This window comes from Egretta garzetta, unplaced genomic scaffold (genome assembly GCF_000687185.1).
Source record: "Egretta garzetta isolate BGI_Z169 unplaced genomic scaffold, ASM68718v1 scaffold220, whole genome shotgun sequence".
In the NCBI taxonomy this organism is placed as follows: Eukaryota; Metazoa; Chordata; class Aves; order Pelecaniformes; family Ardeidae; genus Egretta; species Egretta garzetta.
In genome coordinates, this window is record NW_009258414.1 from 6470794 (window position 1) to 6495135 (window position 24342).

Sequence of the window (24342 nt, forward strand, 5' to 3'; positions counted from 1 at the left end):
CATATCATTCCTTTGCTGCACAATGACCAGGCTATTATCTGAGAAAGCAATGTGTACTGGGTTACCAGCAGACAAGAGAAATACTCCGTTGTCTTAATTCTATAGCACTTGTGTGCTGTTTCATGTGGCTTAGGAATCATACAACAAGATTCTTGTTGTATTCAATGTTTTTAAAATTTACATGTGATAATTAAGATTTATGTAAAATCTTACTGTGATTTTCACAGTAATAAAGTATATTAGTCTTTATTTCCAAATGGATCAAACATCAAGTGTTCCTTTCAACACATAGGTGGCTAATAAGCTTGATAGTTGTAGTCTTACTAGTACTGGGACAATATTATTCTTTACAGTAATAATAAAATAACACCAACAAACAGCTTTTTGTCATGACTGCTCTGGGGTTTTTTTTAGATAAAAAAAGTGCTAGAATTCTACGTTTTGCTTGTTGTGCAAGACTTTTAATAGAACCAAGGATTTAATAGAATAGCAGAGAAGGTTAGCGGAGAGCTCTAGCAGACTGTTTCTTCTCCACTGTAGCTAACTATGATTGTGCAGCTTCAAGTCAAAATACTAGGACTTTTGATTAACTTAGAAATGTCTTCTCTGTAAAATTTTCTGCCAAAAATTTCTCTTACCACTATATTTGAAGGGCTGAAACCCACCCAAATTATTTTATCCAATCATTTCAGGAAAAAAACCCTGTAAGTAAAAAGGTGGGATCTTAGTTAACATAGATGCATGTATTTATTTTTTTTTTCCTCTCAGACTAGCTCTAAAATTTAAGAGAATCTTTATGCCATAGGACTCTGTGGCCTCATAAAAGTACAAATTTTTGTTTTCATCAGGGTAGGCCCTCAGTACAAGCCTCAAGATATTATTCTAGCAGAATATTTTGAAGCGTATGTTCTTGTTTCTGCTGCAGTTTCTGATTTTTTCTTAATCAGCACATGCTGAACAATTAATAGGTAGGTGAATAGGCTTATTTTCACTTACACAATAATAAATTTTTCCTTCAGTAGATTAAAAAAATAGTCTAAAGCACATGAATCTCACTGCTAGTTTGTCATTAGTTTGTTTTTTTGAAAAGGGCCTATCTTAGCCAAACTATTAAGTTGAAGTACCTGAAGTACGCTATATTTGGGGCCTTTTATCTTCCGAAAGTTTTGGTGGAGGTGGGATTATGTCCCATTATGAGTTCTGGAGGGAAGGAGTGCGTCATGAGATATTTGAGGTGAAATTATAAAAATGCTTTTGAGAACTTTGTTTTCTTCTGCTGCATTAGATTCTTTAATTTTGGAGGGAAGGAGTGCGTCATGATATATTTGAGGTGAAATTATAAAAATGCTTTTGTTTTCTTCTGCTGCATTAGATTCTTTAATTCTAAAAGTGTCTGAGAGTTCATCTTTCTAAAAGGGACACCCCAGTTTTCTACGTACAGAGCTTTGTGACTCTGATTTACTTCATTTAAAAGGTTCACAAAATAAATATAGCAGGGAGTGAAACTAAAGCGGTATTGATATTCAAGTAGATATAAATTATCAGTTTCATGAGAATTTCTGTAGTGCTGAAAAATTAAGGTTTCTTTGTAAATTCTTTTCATTTCAGAAGTGAAGGTACTACATTCCTTAATGAAATTTGTCTTCATGTATTGAAATAGTCCAGTTGTATTTTAGATATAGCTGAGTTCTAGTTATGGGACATATTTCATAATTTTTTTTGAACTTTTACATCATTATCTGTAAATGGGTTTTAACCTGACTGATTTCTCCTTCAAACAATTATTTAAGATAAGTATACAAATACATCTAGTCTTTGATCACACTGCATAAATGACAGGCACATAATCTGTATTGCCAGTTGAGTGGAACCGAACTCCTTCACTTGCCCTAAAAATTGAGACTGTAATGATGAAATCATGAACTAAACTCATCGTTCTTCTTGCTAGAAGAATTACTTGAAGACAAATGTTGGCAACCACTGTAACTAATGCAGTTATACCTGAGTAAATCAAGTATAATCAAAATATATACTGATGACTGTGACTCATAGCCATAACCTTAAAGATAATAAAAAGGATTTTATAGAAAGTAAATGATGTGAACTTTAGTGATTTATAGCTGGGTTTTTTTGAGGAAAGAATAGATTGCATTACAATGTTTGGGGTTGTAAACATTTAGTTAAGGTTACAGGGAGACTTTCATTATCACCACCTGTTTTCTTTTAGGTTTTTTAGTACATATTCCTTTTAGAAGGTTTGGTTTTGGTTAAATAAAAAATGAGTATTAATGTTTGAATATAATCTCTGTGTGTGCAATCTGAAAGAAGAGGAGCGTGAAGGGTTATATTTCTGGTCCTCCCTGGAGTCGCTGTCAAACTTCCTGTAGCATAGCTGCGGCTGGGAAATCATTCAAGAGATGTATGATGTACTTGTAAATAATGACACAAATATAGCCAGACTTCAGAGTGAAAAGAGAAAAATGTCATATGGATTTAAAATAACGCCATAGCTATACATTGCTGTTAAATTGATCAGAAATGTACAGTAATGAAGAAAAAAATGAATGTTTAAACTTTGTACAAAGATATGTGAGACTTACAGACAGCCGTTCAGTAGCAAATGAGTCTGTTAAGGTGGTTTTATAAAAAGCTTTTAAGATGAGGCTTTTAAATATCTGAATGAATGGATGTAAGAACGGGTGGGATAAAGCAGCAGAGTAGCTGGTTCTGTATCTGAATGGAGACCAATGGAACAGAAAAGAGGTCAAGAGCTGCATCAAGTGATTATCTTTTCTAAGGAGGCAGCAACTTCACTAGTATGTAAAACAGAACAAATAAAGGAAGCTACGTTCTGTGAGGAAAATGTTTAGCACTTTTATTTTCATGAAAACAAGTACATTACCAAGAAATCTAAATATCAAATATGGGGAAGCTGAAAAGTCCTTGCCTGGTGTAAGCCCTGCTTAGCAACAACCAAACCAGCAGGGTGTTATCAACATCCTTCTCATCCTAAGTCCAAACCACAGCCCTGTGCCAGCTACTAGGAAGAAAATTAACTCTATGCCAGCCGAAACTGGGACAGGTTTCTAGAGGTCACTAATGGCAAATATGATGTCTTATCCGGATTCTTGCTGCTTTTCCTGGTACCAGTGGACACCTTTCCATAGAATGACATTTGCTCTATCTGCACTGCTGATGTTAAATTATAATTCCATTTTACCAACATATATGGAAGAGACAGATAATTATGAGATGTACTAAGAAAATTTCTCTGTGTGGTGTATATACACTGTATTTCCATATACAGTACTAATCTGGGTTAAAGAAAGCGATTTATTTGAAGAGCAGTGATTTCTAAAAGCTTGCTGTGCCTTTTAAAAATTGGAAATTATATTTATGGTATCTGTGTATTGGTGATTGTAATTAGTTTCTCTTCTCTTTTAACAGATTTAGTCCATTTAACCTGTCCATCAACTAAAACTGCTAGGGAAGATTTAGAGCCTGTTGTACAGAAGTTATTCAATCTAAATAGAGAAAAAGGTAAAAATAAATACACTATTAAGAGATTATTTGGAAGAATGTAATTTATCCTTGTAACTAAAGTTATTTGTTACTGAACATGTGAATCTGTCATCAGAATCAACATATGGTGAGCTGTTATTTAGATATCAGCATCTCAAAGTAAAGGAATCTATTTTGAGAGTGAGATTGATAAGACAGATGTCAGGTTTTTTTGTATTTCATGATCCAATGTTCCAAGTCTTCTTCAGCTGTGGTTTAACTTCAGTACACTAAGTACCATGGCTGCAAGTGTCTAGGACTGTTTTAATTTTTCACGCTTTCCTTTTCGTGGAAACATGTTTGCTTCTTAACCTGTCTTTCAAGAGTGCGATAGCGAAATGAAATATTTGTGAATCTTTTTTTACACTACTGTGTTTTTAGTGATTTCTTTCACTTGGGTACCCCTAGTGAAAGTTACCAAAACCCCAAAAGTTAGTGATCTGCTTTTCTCCTCCAGCTGCCAGATGTGCTCAGTGCTATAAGCATCTTAGTTTTCTTTTGCCTTCTCTTATTCTAAGACTGTTGCTCATCCTTTTGTTGTCTTCTTCAGGTGCTTCCTTGTTTGCTGCTTTTAGGTGAAGTTCTCTGGATTCTGCTTTAAGCAGTGGAAGGATAAAGTTGTTACACTGCAGTGTTATCAGGAAGATAGATTTCCAATAATTTCCAATAATGAACTATTTGGCCCTAAATTCAAGGAAACCTTGCCAGCTACTTTCATGAACTTTGACCTTGAGATGGACAATTCCACAGTCCCAGAGGAAAGTAGCTGATGACAAAACAGTTGTTGCCTAGAAAGAAATTGTCCCTGAGATACTTTGAGCTTGTTCCACAGAAGTTGTTGAAATTTAATCCCAAGATCTTGAATTTAATCATATTTTTGTTCGATGCTCATAGTGTGCACATAGAAGATGTGGCTGTGTTCTAACCCTGTCAAAGCATTTTTAAATATAGCGTGCTCATACTTAAATACAGTAAATCATAGTTCTTCTACAAGAAAACAGTACTTCACTATCAGTGGAAGCATTTATGTTTGTATATATGCAGGTTAGTAAGATGTGGAAATATAATATTTATCATTGGCTTGCTTATAGTATTTGCTGCTATGCTTCATTCATGAAGTGTAACATGAATTCAGATAGAATTTTCTCCTGTTAAAAAAAGTAAATGCAGTCTTAGGTGGCCAGTCTTTCTTTTTTCCTCTCAGGGCTCTGTAACCAAGAACAGAGTTTTATAAAGCGTTGAGTTCAGCTTTTCACAAGTTTGTTTTTCTGTGTTCTTTTCATTTCCACATTTTTCCTCTACCTTTTAATGAAAAAGCAACTATCTTACTGGTTTTGTTGGACAACAAAATGCTTTTAATAGGAAGTATTAAATAATATGCATTTTCTTTCTTTTTTCATTATGGGAAAGGCATCTTTGATGTCCCAAAGATGTAAATTTTTTACTAGGTTTGTAGTAGAAAAGTCTTTACAAAACGAATACATAGAATACGACTAGGGTTTGTAAATAGAAAACTTTATTAAAGAGCTGCAAACACTTTTGATGTTGCTATTTGTTAATTTAAAGCCCGCTAATTTCCAACCTTTAATATTTAACATATATCTTAAATTTTCAAGACAGTCCCATGTGTTTCAAAGACTCAATTGGTGAAGCAAAGATTAGCCTGCACTTTAGTGTCTTTGAATCATTTGGGGGGGTTAGCATTAATCTTAATGTTTAAAGTGATCCAGTTTTGAAATGATATATTGTTTAGAACCTGACTGAAATTCTTCTGTAGAAACTCTGTGATCATAGGGGTCCTCAGGTGCACTGAGGCACTGAAAAGCTAGTTTTCACTGACACACAGGCCTTTTTATCATCAGGATGAGGTAGTGGTCGTATTTTAATTAAAATGTCAGAACAAATACTGTTGGAGTTATTGAAAATGAATCACCAGATAAAGTGAGCACTGGGCCATGGCAGGTCAAAGAGGCAAAGTCACCTGGAGAAGAGGACTCCATTCATTTTCCTGCCTAAATGAGGAAGAAGTAACTTTTATGAGCAATGTGAACTTTTAAATATATTAAAGAGCATCTTGCCCTGTATTAAGGCTCAGACTTTCACAGGCTGATGAATTTAATTTATATTTCAAACTGTTCAGTATGGTTAGCACCTTTTTTTTTTAAAAAATATTTGACAGTTATAAAAAGATACTGAAGGAATAGCATAGATTTATCTCTTTTTTTCCTAATTCAACTGCTTTACAATACTGCTTTGAATGCTGTTATCTAGAAGTTTCTTCCCTGGAAAGAAGTAAATCTCGCAAGGTCTTTTACAAGCTTCATTTATTTTAGAGGAGGTAAAATACCAAAAAGGGGACAGCAAATATGCCAAACAAATAGTATCTGTTAAGCTAAGAATATGTTGTGTGTTCCTCCATTGCATTCTGCACTGTTAAAAAGTGACCTTCATCTTCCCAGAGGTTTTTCTGCCTGTGTGCAGAGGGGTTATATGAATGTGCAAACTAACTGCAAGAAGTTACAGATGATCACAAACTACATCGTGCTTGTTCGTCATTTTGTATTCATAATGAGTATTGTAGCACAGGATAACTCCTCAGTAAGCGTAGATAAATAGAAATTAATCATTTATTTTCATTTAGCAGTATTTCCACAGTTTAGAGATTCTACATGCTGCATATCACACATCTCAAATAGAGTCATTCTGGGTTTTGGTAGTTCTTTATCTGCAGTTATTGGGGAGGGAGGGAAGTATTACTTGTGGATTTTTCTTTAAAATGTCTTTTATTTAAACCACGAACATTAGTTAGTCTCCTTAGATTGACTTGAAGACACTCGATCTTAAAGCGCACAAAGGTCTGTTATGAGAAGATTTCCTATACAAAGATAAACTATTGAATGGGGGGGGAAAGTATACATCAGAAATATGTTTGCATACGAAATGCAGTAGCTTCAGGTGGGCATGGCCCATGGAGGACTTGTTCAGACCATCATGTGCTCATGGAGTTTATGCAGAGTAAACTAGATAACATGAAGTGAAAGGCATTAAATTTAGTCCAAGCTTCTGGGTAGGATGCTTTTAGGTGATAATTGGTTCTTACGTGGTATAGTGTGTACAGAATAAATAAAGTTTACATACCTATGGTTGTAAAGGAAAAGTATGATGAAAGAGTACTTCAGAAAAGAATGGAAAGTAAAATTCATTGGGTTTTTAAAGGAAAAAAAAAAGTTACTTTATTACAGTAATTTCATGTTAATAAATTGAATTCTGGTATGCTAAATTACATACTTAGTATATGTGAACACTGATTACTGAAAACACTTTTTTTTTTTCCTTTTCAGAGACTGAAAATGAAGAACTGGAAAAACCTAGAGTCCTCTGGGCAGTCTACTTCAACATGAGAGATTCTTCAGGAGTTGACAGAAATTCATACGATGGCTTACCCTCAAATGTTTATGTCTGTTCTGGACCGGACTCTGCTTTAGGAAATGACTGTGCTGTCAAACAGGTTGGGCAGTTTTTTGGTTTTGCAGAACTTTTAATTGTAAAGACCTAAGGAAGTCCAATACAGTCTGCTTTTGTTCTGGGTTACTCTGCTTTGTGTTAGGTAATTAGTACTAATTCAGCCATAAAACTTCACAGCTAGACATACACAAAATCTTACTTAATGAGCAAAGTGAATGTCAGTGGGATTAAGAATGGAGGAAACTTGAGAAAAGGTCAGTTGATATAGTAACATTAGGAGTGGCAGATCGTTAATCTGAACAGGTAAAGGGAACCTAGAAGGCAGCAGTAGCTGAACATGATGATCTTGGTAGAACGGTTACTTGCTCTAATACTGTGGAAAGGAAAAACTGTCAAATAATTCAGAAACATAGATGATAACTCCCCAAAATATGTAGTCTTTCACCTGTAAGGTTAAAGAGGAGGTCCAGTAGTAGAGAAGCAGTACAAATCAAAGGTCAGAAAAGCCTATCTATAGTTCAAGTTGGAAGGATCATCAAAGTAGTTTAATAACTGCAGGACATAGTGACAAACCTAAAACCTATAGGGAAAAAAACCCAGTGTAATTACTAATCTGGTACATTAAACTGCCTGTCTCGGTTTACCTTCTCTTTGCCTTAGCATCACTGTATTAAAATATTATGCTTTAATTACATCTCTGAAGAAATTGAGGGGAATGTCATGCTATTTGTGACCTTGAGATAGTATTTGGCACCAAATTGCTCTCGGTTCTGATTTTTAGTTCTCAGTGTTTGGGTGTCTGCATATCTAGTTCCTGCTAATGAGAATCGTCAAACTGAGAACCACTTGCAACTTGCCTAGTAGTAGGCAGTGCCATGCCAGTACTCAATTTAAGACAAACTACTAGCGCTTTGAAGTTGGAGGTGAAGAGTGAAAGCTCCTTAAACAAAACTAGGTAAATGGAGAGATCGTACAAGAGCCGTTGTGTATGCTGGCAGTAGGTTCAGGGACACCAGATCTTCACCTCTCACTGTGTCTTCCCCACTATTATTGAGCAGAAGACACAAGATCATGCGAATATGTACATTACAACTTGTTAAACAAAAGACAACTACAGGAATGCTTCTCCTTTGCTCCTCCATTCAGAGATCCGCCTTGATAAGGAAGGTATAAATTCTTAGGCAAATGTACCACAGCAGTCACTGTGGTGTCAGGGTGCTTTCAGAGCCAACGTGAAAATGCTTTTACATCTTTGTAGGATTAACTGGCACTAGTCATTTTTAAAGCTGTTTTTTTAATGGCCATGTTCAGAGAATGTGCATGCCGTCTTCTAACCAGTTGCAGGATTTTTTATGACTGAGTCGTAAACCTCTTAAAAGTAAGATTTTAAAGTGGAAAGGCTGACATAGCCTGAACTGTAGGGTCAGAATAGTATAATTAAGGGCTAATAGTACCCTTCATTTTGCTTTACAAGGCAATAATTTGCCTCCCAAGAGGATAAAGAACTGTAAAGACAAAAAGTAATGCAAGACAATCATTATGGTAGCAGTTTTAAATTGTAAATGAGTTCTTTTCTAAATGAGATTTTTTTTTAAACTGTTATTTAAAACACTGCAAGTTAAAAGCTGTTTAAGTACACTTAAAAAACAGTATTTCTAATTCCGATAGCCACCTATACTAGCCCTCAGCTTTGTCTTACCTTAAGAGCTCTTTTTCTTGCCGATGAGTAACGGTATTATAGATCATGCTGTGTTTAAATATTCTAGGTACTGTAGTTAGCCTTTGTGTTCAATCTGTTGACCATCAGAGAGATAGATGTTAAACAAGCAGATCCCAGAGGAGAAACAATCAAGAGCCTAAAACACTGCCTTTCAGAAAAAGTTAGATAGAAGCTACGTTTTTTTGACCTGTTTTAAATTTTGAAACCAATGGTTGCTAGTGTGAAAAATATTTTAGTGTAAGCATGTTTATAGTTAAAAGTCATAAGGGAAAATAAAAGCAAGAAGCGTATGTGAGAACAAAGCGAAGAATAGGCTGAAGATAAAGCAGAACTCGCAGTTAGAATACACCCTTTCCATCTAGTGTGCAGGTACCTTCTACACAAGCAGAGGAGGGAAATACCTGTAAGTAGGTGTGCCTTCTACCTCCAGATCACTTTCACCTTCCTAGCAATGGGATGGAAGTCTCCAAACATGGAATATTTACAAACTCATGGATCAAAATACTTTAAAAAACAAACAAAAAACCACTGTGTGTCTTGGAAGTAGCTTGGGAAATTGCATCTGATTTCTCTAATCAGTTCTGTTTACTGTTTTAATGATACTTGCCATGATTTATGCTTTCATTACCATTAGTATTACTAATTCTATATGTCATGCTGTTTGATTGTATTGATGATACGTTATTTAGAAGGCAAGACACCACAACTTTTACAGACAGTTATTTGTCTACAGCTCAGTGTACAAATGACTTCATTCTTGTTTTATTTTAATTTAATGTTAAATACCTAGTGTATTATCGAGTTAATTTTGATGTTTGCATTTACTTGCCTTGAGGATAGGCTAAGTAAAATCTGAAGTGCCATTTATGGTTCCTTCCAATTCTCTATATATGGATCAGGTAAAGTATTTGCCTTCCAGTTTTCTGGTTCTTTTGCTGCTACAACCTGACATGAATTATCATATTCTAAAGTAGTATGTTCCATGAAGTATTTCAGATTTGTGAGGCATCCTCATGTTCATAAGAGGAAGCACTAAAATTGTCGTGCCAATAGTTGTCCTTTAGCCTGTTTACATTTTTTTCTGTATCTGGAAGGATTTCAGAGTTACTCAAGTGTGTCCTATTTCAAACTACTGTTAGCTTGGTAGTGTTCTCTGTAAAAGTTGCTATGAAAGCCCATGCCGCTTGTCTATATGGCATCAAGGTGCATAGCTGGGATACAGTAAAACAGTAACAATGCATTGTTTTATTCAACTCCAAACAGTTATTAAATTAGAGCATCTATGCAAGTGCTTTACATGCTTATGTCTTAATGCGTAATTCAAACGTATGTGCTTGAAAGCTGGTACGCTTTACTAAATATTGAAGGAACTATTTACTAACTTGATTAGTTACAGTAAGTTATAATGAAGGAGCTGTTAAATTATTATTGGTTATTCTGCATGACTTCAGGTGGATAAGGTTAACTTAAAAAATTGGTAGACCTGAAAGCACTCTATACCATTAAATTCTTCAATTATAATCAATGTCATGATGTCCTACATAGCATACTGAGAATTTCTTTCCATGTTCAACCTCATAATTGTTTGACCATTTTTGGAGTGGATATTTGCTGAGTAATTGGAGACTGAATGATTTTGAGAACTGCGTAGGAAATGTTTGTCTGCTCTAGGTTGTCACATATTTAGTGCAAAGTATGACATTTTGCTTCAATATTCTATTTAATAATAGTTTAAGTGTATTTTTGGAGTTCCAAGGACAAGTGCAGACTTGAAATAAAAAGTCTTTCTCTTACCTTCAAAAACCTAGTTTTGTAAACTTTGTGTAGGATATTTGTACATCCTTGCCCCCTAGACCTACTAGGCAAGGTTTTCAAATTACCAAACCATGTTTTTGAAGTGGAGAATAGAATTTTTTGGTATATTTTTTTTGTATACTAATGTAAATAGTTTTAAGCCATTTTAAATGGGCATGGAAGAGTGAAATTTAGGAAGCAGAATGAAAAATTAAATTGAACTGAGAGTAGACAGGGTCATTTAAGCAGTTAATAATGGAGTCCTACATCCACGTGCTGGTGATACAAATCCACTGCTGGTGGGCAGTGACGTTTATCACAGAAAGCTGTTTGGTACATGCTCAATGATGTATTAATCTGAAAACAATTCCCTCTTGTCCAGGAATCCGCATCATGTAATCAGACTTTGCAGTTGGCGTTAACTGACCCTACTGTCAGCTTTTTCAGCACAGTGTCTGGTAGCAGCATGAATATGAAGATGAAATGCATTCTTGCCTATGTGGGAGCTCTCATCACAGGTCGTCTTTAGGGCATAGTTTACCAAATAGACAAAATAGAGAGGCAATATTCCTTTGCCTTTTTAGAAACCCCAAACATAACTGTGTTCTGCATCAGTTGTCTCTATTTGCCTTAGAAGCTTAAGTACTGGGAAAAGAAAACCCTTACGGAAATGCTGAGTGTATGTTGATTCAGTAAATAAATTCCTGAGCATTTTTTTTTTTTTTTTTTTTTTAAATAAGCTTATAGATAGGTTATTTGCACAGGAACATGTAAAACTATTTAACACTAGTCAACAAAGCTCCTTGCATTCTTGGGGTTTTTTAAATGATATTTGGCCTCCTTTTGTTTTTATGAAATGTCTGGTTCTCAAGAACTCTTAAGATCGTATTATTTTGCTTCTTTTTCCCCCAGACTTTGTAGCTACATTACATACGTTGTAATAACAACTACCCTGATATTATCAAGAACATGTTTCTTTTTAACGTCTTTCATTGCAGCGGTCTTGTGTGTACTTAATTTCTAAACCTCAATGGCACGAAGAATAAGTGGCATTGTAAATTAAATCCTTGAGCTATATCTGGGTTTTTATCTAAATAAAAGTTGCTTAAACAGTTCTTTCCAGAAAGGCACAATTTGTGCATATAGGTGTATGCACATAATACATTGAAATTATAGACATGTTTTCGAATGAATTATAAATGTATCTTACACAAATATGTATATGTTTTCAATGATAATATTCCATTAGAGGAGAATAGTTTTCAGTTGAGCTATGAGCTGTTCAGTAAAACAGAAATGGAAATTTTTTTAATAATTTTTGAATTTCAGAAGGAATCCCTTATAGATACAATGTAGATCATACATATTAACGATTTCCTGGCTTTGCTTGTCAAGTGTAATGGAATCTTCTCTCCAGAAGGAAGCAAGATCTTCCCCATGGTTTGCATTTGACTGCAGCTAGTGATTTTAGAATGGAAGACATCGTTTTGCTTGCTTACTTTCTTAGTAGAACAATGTAAAAGGATAGATTGCTCTTTTTTTTTTTTTGAGGACTGAGACAAGGAATGGATTTCCCATGTGTTTACAATACTGTCAAAGTAGTAAATCACTATTGATTTGCAATAATGGAGGGTAATCTTAAATACCTGTAAAATATTGCTGCAAGGTATTACATTTCACAGTAAAGTTTATTTTGTGCTTTTTTTCTGAATAGGCTGAGACTATTTTCCAAGAAATGTTTCCTACAGAGGAATTTTGCCCAGCGCCCCCAAATCCAGAAGATATTATTTATGATGAAGATGAGATTGCAGCAGAAGAGTCTGGATTCAGTAATTCACCAGATACAAAACCTGAACCCTCAATGGAGGAAAGCAGTAGTGGAGGTAGTACTGACGTTAAGAAGGAAGATGATGAAGAATGAATTATCTCTGTTCTCTTAGTAGAAGAGGAGGTTTACCCAAAGTAAAATGTAGGGGAGGAAGGGTAAGAAAAAGAGGTTTTAAAAAATCATAGTTGTATTATTTGCAATTGCCTTACTTTCCTTAGCTTGAATAATCTTTCTTCATCAAGTAGTTTCATTGATAGCTGAGCCATTTCTAAATAGTCGCAAGTTCACCAGATCCAGGGGTGTTTGTAGCTTAACAAAAAATACAGAACAAAGCATTTGAATTCAAAATGCTAAAATAGCATTCATGATTTATTGAGACAATTTAGTTTTGTTTCACATCTTGGAAGGAATCCTCCATCTTTTAAACAGGCATCAAGTTGAAACTAAGCAAAAGAAAAAATGTGCAAGTTTGCTTACCAGTCAGAAGATGATCATCTGATACAACGTAACACAGTTCTACTAAAAATCATTGGATGTGTACTAATTAAACAGTTGAAGGTGAGCTTCACAATTAGTCTTTCAAAATGGTTTTGTGAATGGAACTTAAAGGCAAAATCATATGTCCTAGATGTCATGTTTAATTTGTATAATGAAAATTTTCTTGTGTGGTTTTGAAACTGATGCCATAATTTAGAAACAAATATAATCCAACAGATGTTCCTCACATCAAACTATTTTGCATTATTTTTTTTAAGAAGTTGTAACAGGATCACACATTTTCACTAGTGACTTAATTTACTGTAGTCAGGAAAATAGCATAATTTAAACCTAATGCTAGATTTCCCAACAAAATTTAAAATAATAAATGGAGCATACCTGTCGTTAGTTTCCCTGAATTTGTTGCAGTATTTGGGCCCTAATTAGCTGGTAGTTAATTTTTTGAGGTATGGCGTCCAAGAAGTTTAGATGATCATTAACTGAGGTTTTTTTGTGGTGGGGAGAAGGTTCAACGGGTAATTGCAAAGGTTTGTATAGATCCCGGTTAATAGGACTAAAATTAGCACGATAGCTGTAAATTATGTGTTTTGTAATAATAAATCATAAAGCATTTATACAATAAAATTTATTGAAGTATTTATAAGCCTAGTTTGTATGAAAAATTACAAAATGAGAAAGCTGTTGTAAATGACCATGATAAACTTGCACTTCTGAACAATGCTTGAAATTAGATATTCAGATGATGAAAAATATTTAGCATTTACCTAAAGATTTACCTTAATGTACACCCAGTTGATCAGTAGTATATCTAAATATAGAGATCAGAGAATTTTGATGAGTTGGGGTTTAAACTTCTACATGAACTTAGATAGAGTTCTAGCAGTGCTTAAATACTGTACGTAGATAAAAAATGTTACTGAATAATGAATATTCAGCACTGCCTGAACTTCACCCATCCAGGCTTTTGTACAATTTCGCAGTGCACGTGCCTCCCTTTAAATGGCTTCATGCCATAAAGGTTAATTTATTTATTTTTTTACAGCATCACTGGTAACAGTTAACTTCACTTTGTCTTGCATTGTAATACGTTGTCCAGTTTGCATTTCAGAAACCTGTTTGTTAGTGTTTACTTTCTTTGTTTATTAGATAGGTACCGTTGTGTGTTTAAGCCCAAAGTTCTCAGAAAAATACGTGGCTGAAATGTTTTCGATGTTAAACAACAGTTATCTTTTGGATGCTTGTGATTGAGCAGTTATATGTATATATCGTAATAAGCAGACTGCCTCTTTTAGCTGTAATTTTTATTTGTGTTGGAAAGCATGAGTGTATGGTAATTGTATTTAACATCTACGGATCTGTAAAAGAACTAAATGGGAGGACCTAGTTCCTGGTTGTCTTTCAGTAGTAGGGATCATAGTTGAATTTTTCATCTTCTATGTTTACAAGGAAATCGTTTGATGAAAATTAAAGGTTTGCTTGCAAGTGCATTTTTCTGTGTTTTCTTTCAATTACGCAAGAAAAGTGGTTCATGTGTTAGCTGAGATTTCCTGACGATTCTGTTGTCCACTTTCCTCATGTTGATATCTGTAATAAGATGGAAGTTTACGTGCATGGCAGTATGTTTATAGATGTTAGCAAGTTTATATAAAGCAGCATCGTGGTGCTCCGTGTCCATGTGAAGAAAAGTTTGGAACTATTGCAAATTTGATTTTAGATAAGGTGGAATAATCTACAAGTTGTAGGCTCTGACTTTACACTACATTGATTGCTTAAAAACTGTTTTCATGTCTCCTTGGTATGGTGAATGGAAACATAAAATGTTTTTCCTATGGTACTTGAGTACCCAATAGCTCACTTGCAATAGCAGTAGATAAGACTGTTGATCTTTGTATTTTAGAGAAATCAAGCGCTGAACTGCATTTTGTTCTTGCTTTAAATGATTTAAGCATACAAAGTGAGGGTTAGGCTTATTTGAAGTAGTTTTTAAGGCTTGTCATACAGGATGTATTCAAAAGATAACATGACTTTTTAAAAACTGGCAATTTATCTGTAGGATTATTAATAAATCAAGTTAAAGAAAGATAAGGTTAATTGAATTTTTAAACAAGTAGCTGTATTATCCTTCAAGCACCTTGGAGCTCATACAATATTCACACCTTTTTTTTTTTTTCTAAGGAGTACTTTGATATGTTTGAATTCCTTTTTTAATGAGTACTTTCTTTTTAACTTGGTTAATTGGATTAACCCTTAATATTCAAACAGTTGGTTTTATGCCATTTTCCTCTCTGCTGTTGTATTGCCTTATCTGTATGACTGCAATTAGTTACCGTTCCTTTGGATGTATTTTCAGCCATGAAGCTGCTACGTCTGCTTTTTCTGGTGATGATGATGCTTAGGGCCATTTGACAGGTAATCATTAGAACTTAGATCCTTGCAGACTATGGGGTCTTTTCTCCGATCATTGCAGGGGGATTTATGTAGGTAACTCCTATTAATGTTAATGGGACTTGCATGTGTAAATCCTCCTTGCATCAATGGGAAAATTGACCCCTGGAAAAAAAAAAAAAAAATCTTCATGTTAAGACTTGCTGATTCAGAAATGTCCAGGCACTGTCAGCTCCTGTGTGGAAATGCAATGGAGCACGTGCTTTGTGCCATTTCACTGAAGTGCTCTGAAGAAGGCTTGGGGAATTTTCAGGAGTTTTATCTTCTATATTGTATTTTATATTTTCCATACACTTCCAAATCTCATCTGAGTTCCTCTAACGATTCGTTTTTATGTCGGTAGTATCCATTCCCCTTTCTGTACTCAGGAGGTTGCTTGGCTCCTTTTGCTTCGGCTCTTATTGCATTTTAGGCCTCTCTCTCTCTCCCCTCCAAATCTTTCTACATCAGCAATGTGAGTTGCAACAGCTTAATTTCAAGAACAATTTGCTAGTAATGTATTGATTAATGACAAGTCAGAAGTATTAAAATGCTGTTTTCACTCCGTAAGATACCTCACTTACTTCCTAGCTCACTTACAATCCATAATCTCAACTCTTGAAAGGATAAAACCAATTTCCTCAACAATTTTCCAGGCTGGGAGTGGGAAAATGTGTGGACTACCTGCTTTCCTTAGGTGGTGGAACGAAGAAAGAAGAGACAGCCAAACAGATGGAAATGGCTAACGTGGGATTGCTGTAGTGGGAGGGGGAGGATAAAATGGGGGCTGTTTGTCATAACCTTCACGCGCTGAGATCAACTGAGTCTTGCACTTTTATTTCCCCTTCTGCGATGTGAGATTTTTACACAATTTCTAACAGCTTATGAACCCTGAGGAAAAAAAATATATGTGTGCTTTTCAGAATGAGGCAACAGTTAACCAGGAATGGCATAACATATAAATGGAGTAATACCCAGAAAGTGCACTGAGGACTTTGCAGTACAAATTAGTATTATTTTTTGGTATACCCGTGGATATGTTAATCCATTTCTTATTGTCTATTTTGTTGCTCAGTCAGTTAATACTGTAGATCTTTCACATGATCCTCTGCAGTGCTTGTTAGGTTTTTTCTTATCTGTCACCCCTTTTCTTAATGTAATTTATGAAACTATTCAGCAGCACAGGTTTGAGATGATTCCTACTTTTTTGCTAGCTGCCAATCAATAGTAGCTTCCTTTCACCTCTGATGGTTAGGATCAGTGTTTTTTAAGAGTCTTTGAGGGATCTTGTCAGAAGTTTCAGGAAAGGCAAGCATCACTGTAATGTGGATATTCCATATCCATCAAATTAAACTCAAAAGCTGTTGTAAATTTATGACATAGCTTTTCTCTATAAAATACTTGTTAATGCTTCCCCAATATTATGCTTGTTCATATCTACTGATTCTTTCTTTTATGATACTTTCTCTCAATTTGCCTTCTATGGAAATGAGATTTCATTCAGTGGTAACAGTAAAGCAGCACCCTTAAAAAACAAAAAAACTTGCCCTTAAGGAAGAGTTTCAAGTCATTCCCTTAAAAAGTAAAAATTCTGGTATTGGAACTACCCTAAACTGCTCCAGAGATCGTTCCTAGCTTTCTGCCATAATGAATGTTCTCTTCACCCGTGAATTATGGATACGCTCTGCAGATTCTGGTGGGTTATCTGTTGTTGATGCCCTTTTTTACTTTTCTGTAGGATTTTGTGACTGCAATTAATACAGTTACTAATTTTCCAATTAAGGGAGCAAGTTACTGAGATCGCATCATGAAACTTAATTGATTTGTGTGTGTATACAATTCTTAACAGAGGTTTTTTTTCAGATAGTATTAATTAGCTTTGTGTGTTTGTATGTATATTATGACAAAATTATTAACTCATAAAAGTTTATCATTTAAACTTTTGCAGAAATCAACCACTGTAGAATGTCCAAAAGTTAGAATTACCTGCTATTACCAAAACTGTCAAAAATGTGTGGGAGAGTTGTGGCAGGGCAGTTGCTTGCATTCCTTGGGTAAGTAGTAATGCGAAGTATCTTTGGTAAGATGTAGAAGTAGTCGTGATGCTAGAAGTTTGAGCTACTGATGCAAAATGTTCATTTATTGAAACCCACTATATTAGTAAGATTGTTTCAATAATCAGATTAAAATCTTTACTTGGGTGTGTATGATTTCAAGAATAACTTTTTTAACGTGATAAAAAGTTACCATAGAAGGATAACTTCAGCTTTAGAGGTAAGTAGTACAAAATGGTCGGCCATGTGGAATTCATGTCATCAGCCTCATATACAGCAAAAAAAAAGACTTTCAGTGGAAATAGAGTTTATTGGCAATTCCACCATTATGTTTATTTACAGGCTGCCAGTTCCTGTTTGTAAGAGTGACTGGTTCTTCAAAATCTGGATGGGGAGCTAGGCAGTTGTTGTTGTAAATCTCAGTGACATTTGAGATTTAGAAAGTTGACAGTGAAGTATCAGGAAGATGCAGTTGTTGACTGCATGGGAGTTCTGATCAGAGGAGACTTTAATAGAAAATACTCTTCCTGTCACAATTCTAACAGACAATATATTTTACACTACTTGCATACATTGACAAAAAAGATGGAAGGTATCAACCTGAATGTATATCAAGCCCCAGATGTATCTGAGTAAACAATGGTTGCGTAGACAATGGTTGACTCCCAGTGTATATAATGCTGCTCAAGTGGCAGTTTTATATAGGTCTCTTCTCAATCTTGGGCAAAAGCTTCTTTGAGAGTGTTGCAAGTTTTATAACTGGCCGGTATACTGAATTCAGTAGTATACTCCTTCACCTGATTTTAGTTTTTCCTATTACCTGTCAGAATTTTTTTTACTCAGAAAGATTTAAGCATCAGGCAGAACTACAATACTGTCTTGGTGACAGTCTAATCTTCTGATTACCATAATAGTCACGGTGCAAGGAGGCTGTGCTGTTGAAACAGCTAATGCTGATTTTTAGGACATCTCAGAACATTGGCATTTTTAGATACAGATTTGCAGGATCTCATACTTCCTTCTGAAGTGCCACCCCATAATTCATAATATATTTGGGTCTCTGGAGAAGGCTGTAGTGCTGTTCCTCCATGCTCTATGGCTAAGGCTTCAGTAAGTGGGGTGTGCCAAAGGCTGTGGACACTCCATCTGTCTTCTCAAGCAGAGGAGGCTTCTCTTCTGAGGTGTTGCTGCATGATAGCAATCACCACTAGTGGCTACCAAATGTGGCTTGGGCTTTTATAGCTGCTTTTTTGCTGCTCCAACTTCAGGAAGCTTACTCTCTAGTTGAGTACTGGTAGCGTTATCTCATTCCTTTTCTTTTTGTCCAAGCATGGAGCTGGACTAAGAAATGCCTCTCTGTTGAAAGTGCTTGTTGTCTCGATCCTGAAGCTGTTAAGTTAGTTAAGTCGTATTAGCACAATGGTAAAACATCTGGGTAACGTCATGCTAGACTGCAGTTCATTGATACCCCAAGGCCTAGTTCATGAGCCATAAAACCAGTGTGGTATTTGCTGGTGAAGCTGGTACTCTGTACCTGAGATGAATGTCCAGACTGCAGAACAAGTTTTTGTATTACTGGCAGACATCATACTAGAAACTTGAGTCCAGAAAAGGATAGCTTGCAAGGATCTTCTCTCATTAAAAAGGAAAAAAAAGAATCTCAAATCCAAACACTCCTGTGCTATGTTTTATACCCTGAGTACATAAGAAACTTTCTAATGGCCAGTGTGGAATTCTGAATCTATTCTGTTTCAAAACCAAGCGTATTTCTGGAGCTCACCCAAGGGAAAGCCATTTAATCATGATGAGAGACCAGCTGTCAGACCAATGTAACGAAACATTTCTCTGCTCTGGGAACTTTTCAGTAGCGTGAAAGTCACTGCAAGTCATGGTTGAGTCTTTTGTTGTGAATAAATTATCTAGTGAATTCATCCTTTTTTTCCTGTTCAAAAACTTGTGTAAGACCTAGCTAAGTACCTTCAGTGAATAATTTTTAGACTATAGATTGTTCAGAGAGAATCTACTATCTGATTCTTACAGCAACTTACTAGCCAAGTCATGTAGTATTTTCCTACTCTATATTTGGATGCCAAAATAATAGATAAAACTTAATCTGTAAAATGGTGTATTCATTATTACATTATACAGTTTTAAGACAAAAAAATGCTTTTATGAAAAACAACAAAACCACTATCTACTATTAAGGAAGCCGTCATAAAGTGACTTATTTTGGTGACACTTGCACGTGATGCTTGCATTCTCTTCCATAGAGATTTTAAGCCAGGAAACCTTAAATTACTTTCCAGACTCTCAGTCTGAATCTAAAATGAAAACACGAGCATGGTAAAAGCTAGTAGCCCTCTCAGATACATTTTAAGGACATACACATTTCTGCTAAGATAGCCCTTGAAATGCACACACATAGAGCATACATTTAAAAATCCAATTTGCATCAAATCTCTTCAGATGGCCTATTCCAGCGTCATCTCTGACGTGATGTCTGAAATGCATGCATGTGCACTAATGTAATAACAGGAGGACAAAGCAGGATGCAAATCAGGAGTCCTACCAAGCTTTGAATAATGTATCAACTTGGGAATCAAGAGAAATGGATATATTTTTTGGCTCTGGCATTGGTTTCCCCAGTGAACTTGGATGAGTCATTTCCCTTTAATGTCGTAGTAAAAAGGTGTAGAATGGTGACAGATATTTTTTGCAGCCTTTCGAGAGGTCAGTAAAATCTATAAGTAATATATGTATTTGAGAAAGAAAATGAACAGTGTTAATGTTAACTGTAAAAATGGGTAGCAGTAATACTTGAGTAGAGGTGCAAATGATTTTCTGGGAAAAAAAATCAAATGTAACTCCTGTAACGTGATTGAGATAGCAGATGTTTTGTTAGCTAAGTCCCTTTTTCCCTCTGACATTTTCAGTGTTTCACAAGTAAGGTTTCACCAATCAGCACAAACTCTTTGTTTACTGCTTAATAAAAATAACATAAAATTATACTTTTTTTAAAAAAAAAATTTTTTTCTGATTATGCATATTTTCCTGGCAGATTGTAATGCATATTGCTTCATTGTTTAATTAGGACTTAATGCTAATGTCATTAACGTTCTATGTGATAATTCAGTAGGTTGCCTATTTATAGACATAATGAAAGTCGTAATTTTTTTGTAGTAAAGTGCTTTTGGCTGTGCTATTAAATTAAAAATAATGTTAAAGTGACTCTAACCTGACGTTAGCTTTCAGCTTCATTGTCCATGGCCCAGTGAATCTGGAAAATACTGCTATATGCGCTAAACAGGGGGGGGTGGTGGTGTTTATTATTATTTTTTAACAGAGCCTAACACATCCTTTTCTTTGAGAAAGAAAAAAGAAATAGACCGAATTAAGCAGGAATCTCAGAAAACTGAGATCTGAAGTTTGAAATATTGTCCTCCTTGAAGACTGTTTGGAGTTATGACACTGAATTTAAGTAATCAGAATCTTACCCAAATTCTATACTGTGGTACTGCTTATAGATCAGGCAATTAGGCAGCACTTCACCTTTTAGTTTATTACCACAAACACGGATGTGTGCTTTCATTTGTGGTTATAAAGTGCAAAATAACTGCTGAATTTTGTACTCCACGTCATCTTTTTAGTATGGACAACGATTCCTATGGATTTCTTTCTACACAGCCTTTTTCTAAGCATTTGTAATATCTTAGTTGCTTAAAGGATCTCCTTCTCTAGGAAGGTTTTTAAATAAAAGCAGTGGGATACCTGTAACAAAAATCAGTAAGCACAAAAATGTGAATGAAGTACACTTCAAGGAACTCCTAAGACTGTGTTATGCCTCTATTTAGGAAAGTATTTCACTTGCTGTCCTTTTGTACTTAACTTATAAATACGGTGTATATGCAGTGAACATATTGTGCACATTATTACTTTAATTCACCTTTTTACAGCTTGAATTATGCGTACTTGCAGGGCTCTATTTCTACTTCGTAGCGTGTCCCAGTTTAATTAAACAGGTCTTTTCATTGCGTGCTCTACACTGTTTAATCTTTGAGTCAAACATGATCAAGGAGGTCTAATGGTGCCAGGCCAATGAATAATACTTGAATAATAAGTGGGGAAGTAAAAGAAGGTAAAGAAAATTCATTTAAGTGCTGCCGGTTCCCTACCTCCATTACACACATGTGGGATGGTGGGAATATATTTGGTGAGAGGTGATAAAATAGTTTGTACTTCATGGGCTTGGAGGACTTGCGGGGAGGCTGTGGTGAGGCTGATGGTGGATGCTCACCAGATGGGGCTTGAAGGCCACCACTGCTGGTGGCATGGCCTGTCTCCCCTCTGGCCTGGATTGTGGCTCCAGCAGCAGGAGGCCTGGGCTGGGACGCCTCGGGGGCGAGGGGGGATCGCTCGTTTGGCTGGGACGCCTCGGGGGCGAGGGGGGATCGCCTGTTGGGGTGGGACGCCTCGCCAGCAAGGGGGGATTGCCCGTGCAAGGTGGGAACGGGTATGTCTGTAGGCAGCGCTGAGGGAGAGGGTCTGCATGTTTCTGCTCCCTGCCCCGCTTGGCATTCCTCTCCCATCCACCTTCATTCGTGATGCCTCAGCAGATCCTCGGTTAATCCAGAGGGAGAATAATCCCCCTTCTTCCTAGGTGTTTACATTTGACCTTGTCGCTTCCTTCTTGAGAAAATATAAACAAGTAAACTAAATTTGTGGTGCGGTGCAACACAGGCTGGCACAAGCGAAGGCCTGGTTTTTTGGGTGGCTCCACTGAATCTCTTGAAGCTTTGCAGTTGATAAATAATGGCTTCTCTGACCAACGGTGGTCGCTGCCAAGTGGAAAGTGCTGTTACAGCACCTCAGCGTTCAGCCTGCACTCACTGTTTTCAGCTCCACAGGAGATGAAGTGATGCACCACCATTGACCAGCTTATCGGGCACAGGGAAAACTAAGTGCAACTCTGGATGTAAATTTTGAAACTTTGTGGATTTTTGGAGGAATTTGAGGTAAGTTTTGAGTTCCTTCTAGGCTATTCTGTGGCTGGCATCCTTGGTGATTTTGGAAAGAAGGCTAGGAAGTAAACAAGCTAAGAAAATTGTTCTCTGATCTTGACTGGCATCTCCCCAGTGCTGGGCTGGGAGAGGCTTCCACCAGGAAAGCTCGTACTGCGCTGCTCTCTGAAGGAACATTCTTTTCGGTGCTGAGTCTGATTGGTGTTACGGATGCTATGGTAGCTTCACACTGCAGGGCTTAATCCTATTCTTATTGAAATCAATAGATATTTTTCTTCTAAAGCCACTTGGAAAGGTTTTTAAAGGATTATTGGAATTTTTGGATTACCACAGATTAATTCATTCTGTTTCACTGAATTGAATTACAGCATCGTATCTGTTGCTAGTATATTAATAAAATGCATGAAGCCAGCCTTAAAATGTAGTTCCTTTGTGAAGAGACTTTTTTTTTTTTTTTTTTAAAGAATAAGGAGGAAGGATTTCTCAAAGATGTGTATTTTTCGCAGAGTAATGTTGCATACAGACTGGAGATTGCTTCTTCTATTGAATTGCATAATGAAAAATCAATCAGTTTAATGGTTGACAAACTTTGACATTCAAATAAAAATGTTGCTGGTATTTTCATAAAGACCTGTAGGCAAAACTAGATTCAGTGACTTTAATTTATGCAATAGTAAATGTCTGCCAAAACATTGTACAAATGACTGTATAATGAGGCAATAATAACTATGAGGAACGGAAGGAAAGCAGAGGCCAAATTTCTCAGTTTTTACAGATTATATAATTTCACAAAGCCTTTCAATGTAAAATATGTTTCTGCAGCATCCTTTTCAACAGCACCTTCTGTTTTGAAAGCAATTGCTCAGTATCCTCAAAACACATTTATCTGAAACTGTTGCGTAGTATGAGATACAACGTTCAGTTTTTCTTACTTGTTCAGGCTTCTACCCAGGCTGCCTTTGCTTCTTGGCCACTGCTCATCTTACTGTATGCTCTGCAGAAAGGGAGGATAAGGGAAGCCCTTCTGTGAAGGAGAAAAAGAAAACAGCCAAAGGCTTGACATGCTGCTGGTTTTGCATGTGTCTTGGTGGTTCTGACTATTTTGGGGTTTTTATTTTCTTTTGATCCAGAGGGGAAAGAAATCCCAGTAAGGGAAGAGGACACCTTTGTTCTTCATTCATTTCTGCTTTTTGTGTATGTTTGAATGCAGAGGAAGAGCAAGGGGAGTGCTGAGCCAGGCTACCGCTTTCAGCCTTCAGGCACTGCCATCCTCGAGGCAGCAGACTGGCTTAATAAATCCCATTAGCCTTCTTCTTGCTCAAGCGTTGTCTAGCTACAAGCTTTTTGGTGTCACTTAGTCCAATATGTTCATCCTTTTCCGGTCATCTTGACTTCGTTCTTTCCTTGCCCCGTTCCTACATGCTGCATGGAAATTTCCCTTTCCAGTCCTAGGATAGGCTTCAAGGAACAACTGGATGACCTCTAGCTGTATGAAGAGGTCTCAGAGTGGGGGATTGAGGGGCACAAAAGATTGCGTTAGAGAATTGGTGTCTTGGAGGTCCTGACATCAACTAAAATATAATACAACCAAAGTAGAATTCCTTTTACAAAAAAAATCCTCTTCCACCCAGACCCCTTGATTTCAAAGCATGGCTGGCTGTCACTCAGGCTGTTGCTCTTACAGATGGGAGCATGTTTTGGCTGTGGCCACGTGTTGGCTTGTTGGGCTCTTTGGTCGCAGACGTTTTGAGTGCTTCATTGATGTCGATGGCAAGTTTTGCCGTGCAAAACTTAGCACTGTTAACTGCTTGAATCTTCTAAGCTTTGTATAACTTTCAAGTCCATTCTATTCCTACATGCTCTGAGTGGTTTTGTTAATTCTTTTTACCATAATTACACCAGCTTGAGCCAATTTGGCCCTTTTTCATTTTCCTTCCATGCATTATCCCAAGCTTTGAACACCCTTTTAAAACTGACTTA

The 24342-nt window shown here is 36.2% G+C and overlaps 1 protein-coding gene across 3 annotated transcripts in view; it reads left to right on the top strand.

Moving 5' to 3' along the window:
• Positions 1-22328, top strand: part of CHM (CHM Rab escort protein) — a 49832-nt gene extending 27504 nt beyond the window's left edge. The window contains exons 9-13 of one of the 3 annotated variants that reach the window (XR_004842585.1): positions 3448-3540; positions 6903-7069; positions 12255-12509; positions 17239-17344; positions 22241-22328. Coding sequence is in view for 2 of the 3 variants with exons in the window: in XM_035898835.1 (XP_035754728.1) it covers positions 3448-3540; positions 6903-7069; positions 12255-12461 (467 nt within the window). In the remaining variant the exon portion in view is untranslated. Of the gene's footprint in view, positions 1-3447; positions 3541-6902; positions 7070-12254; positions 14304-17238; positions 17345-22240 lie in introns of those variants that run through there. The other 2 variants (XM_035898835.1, XM_035898830.1) reach the window with 2 other exon arrangements.
• Positions 22329-24342: the final 2014 nt, after the last annotated feature.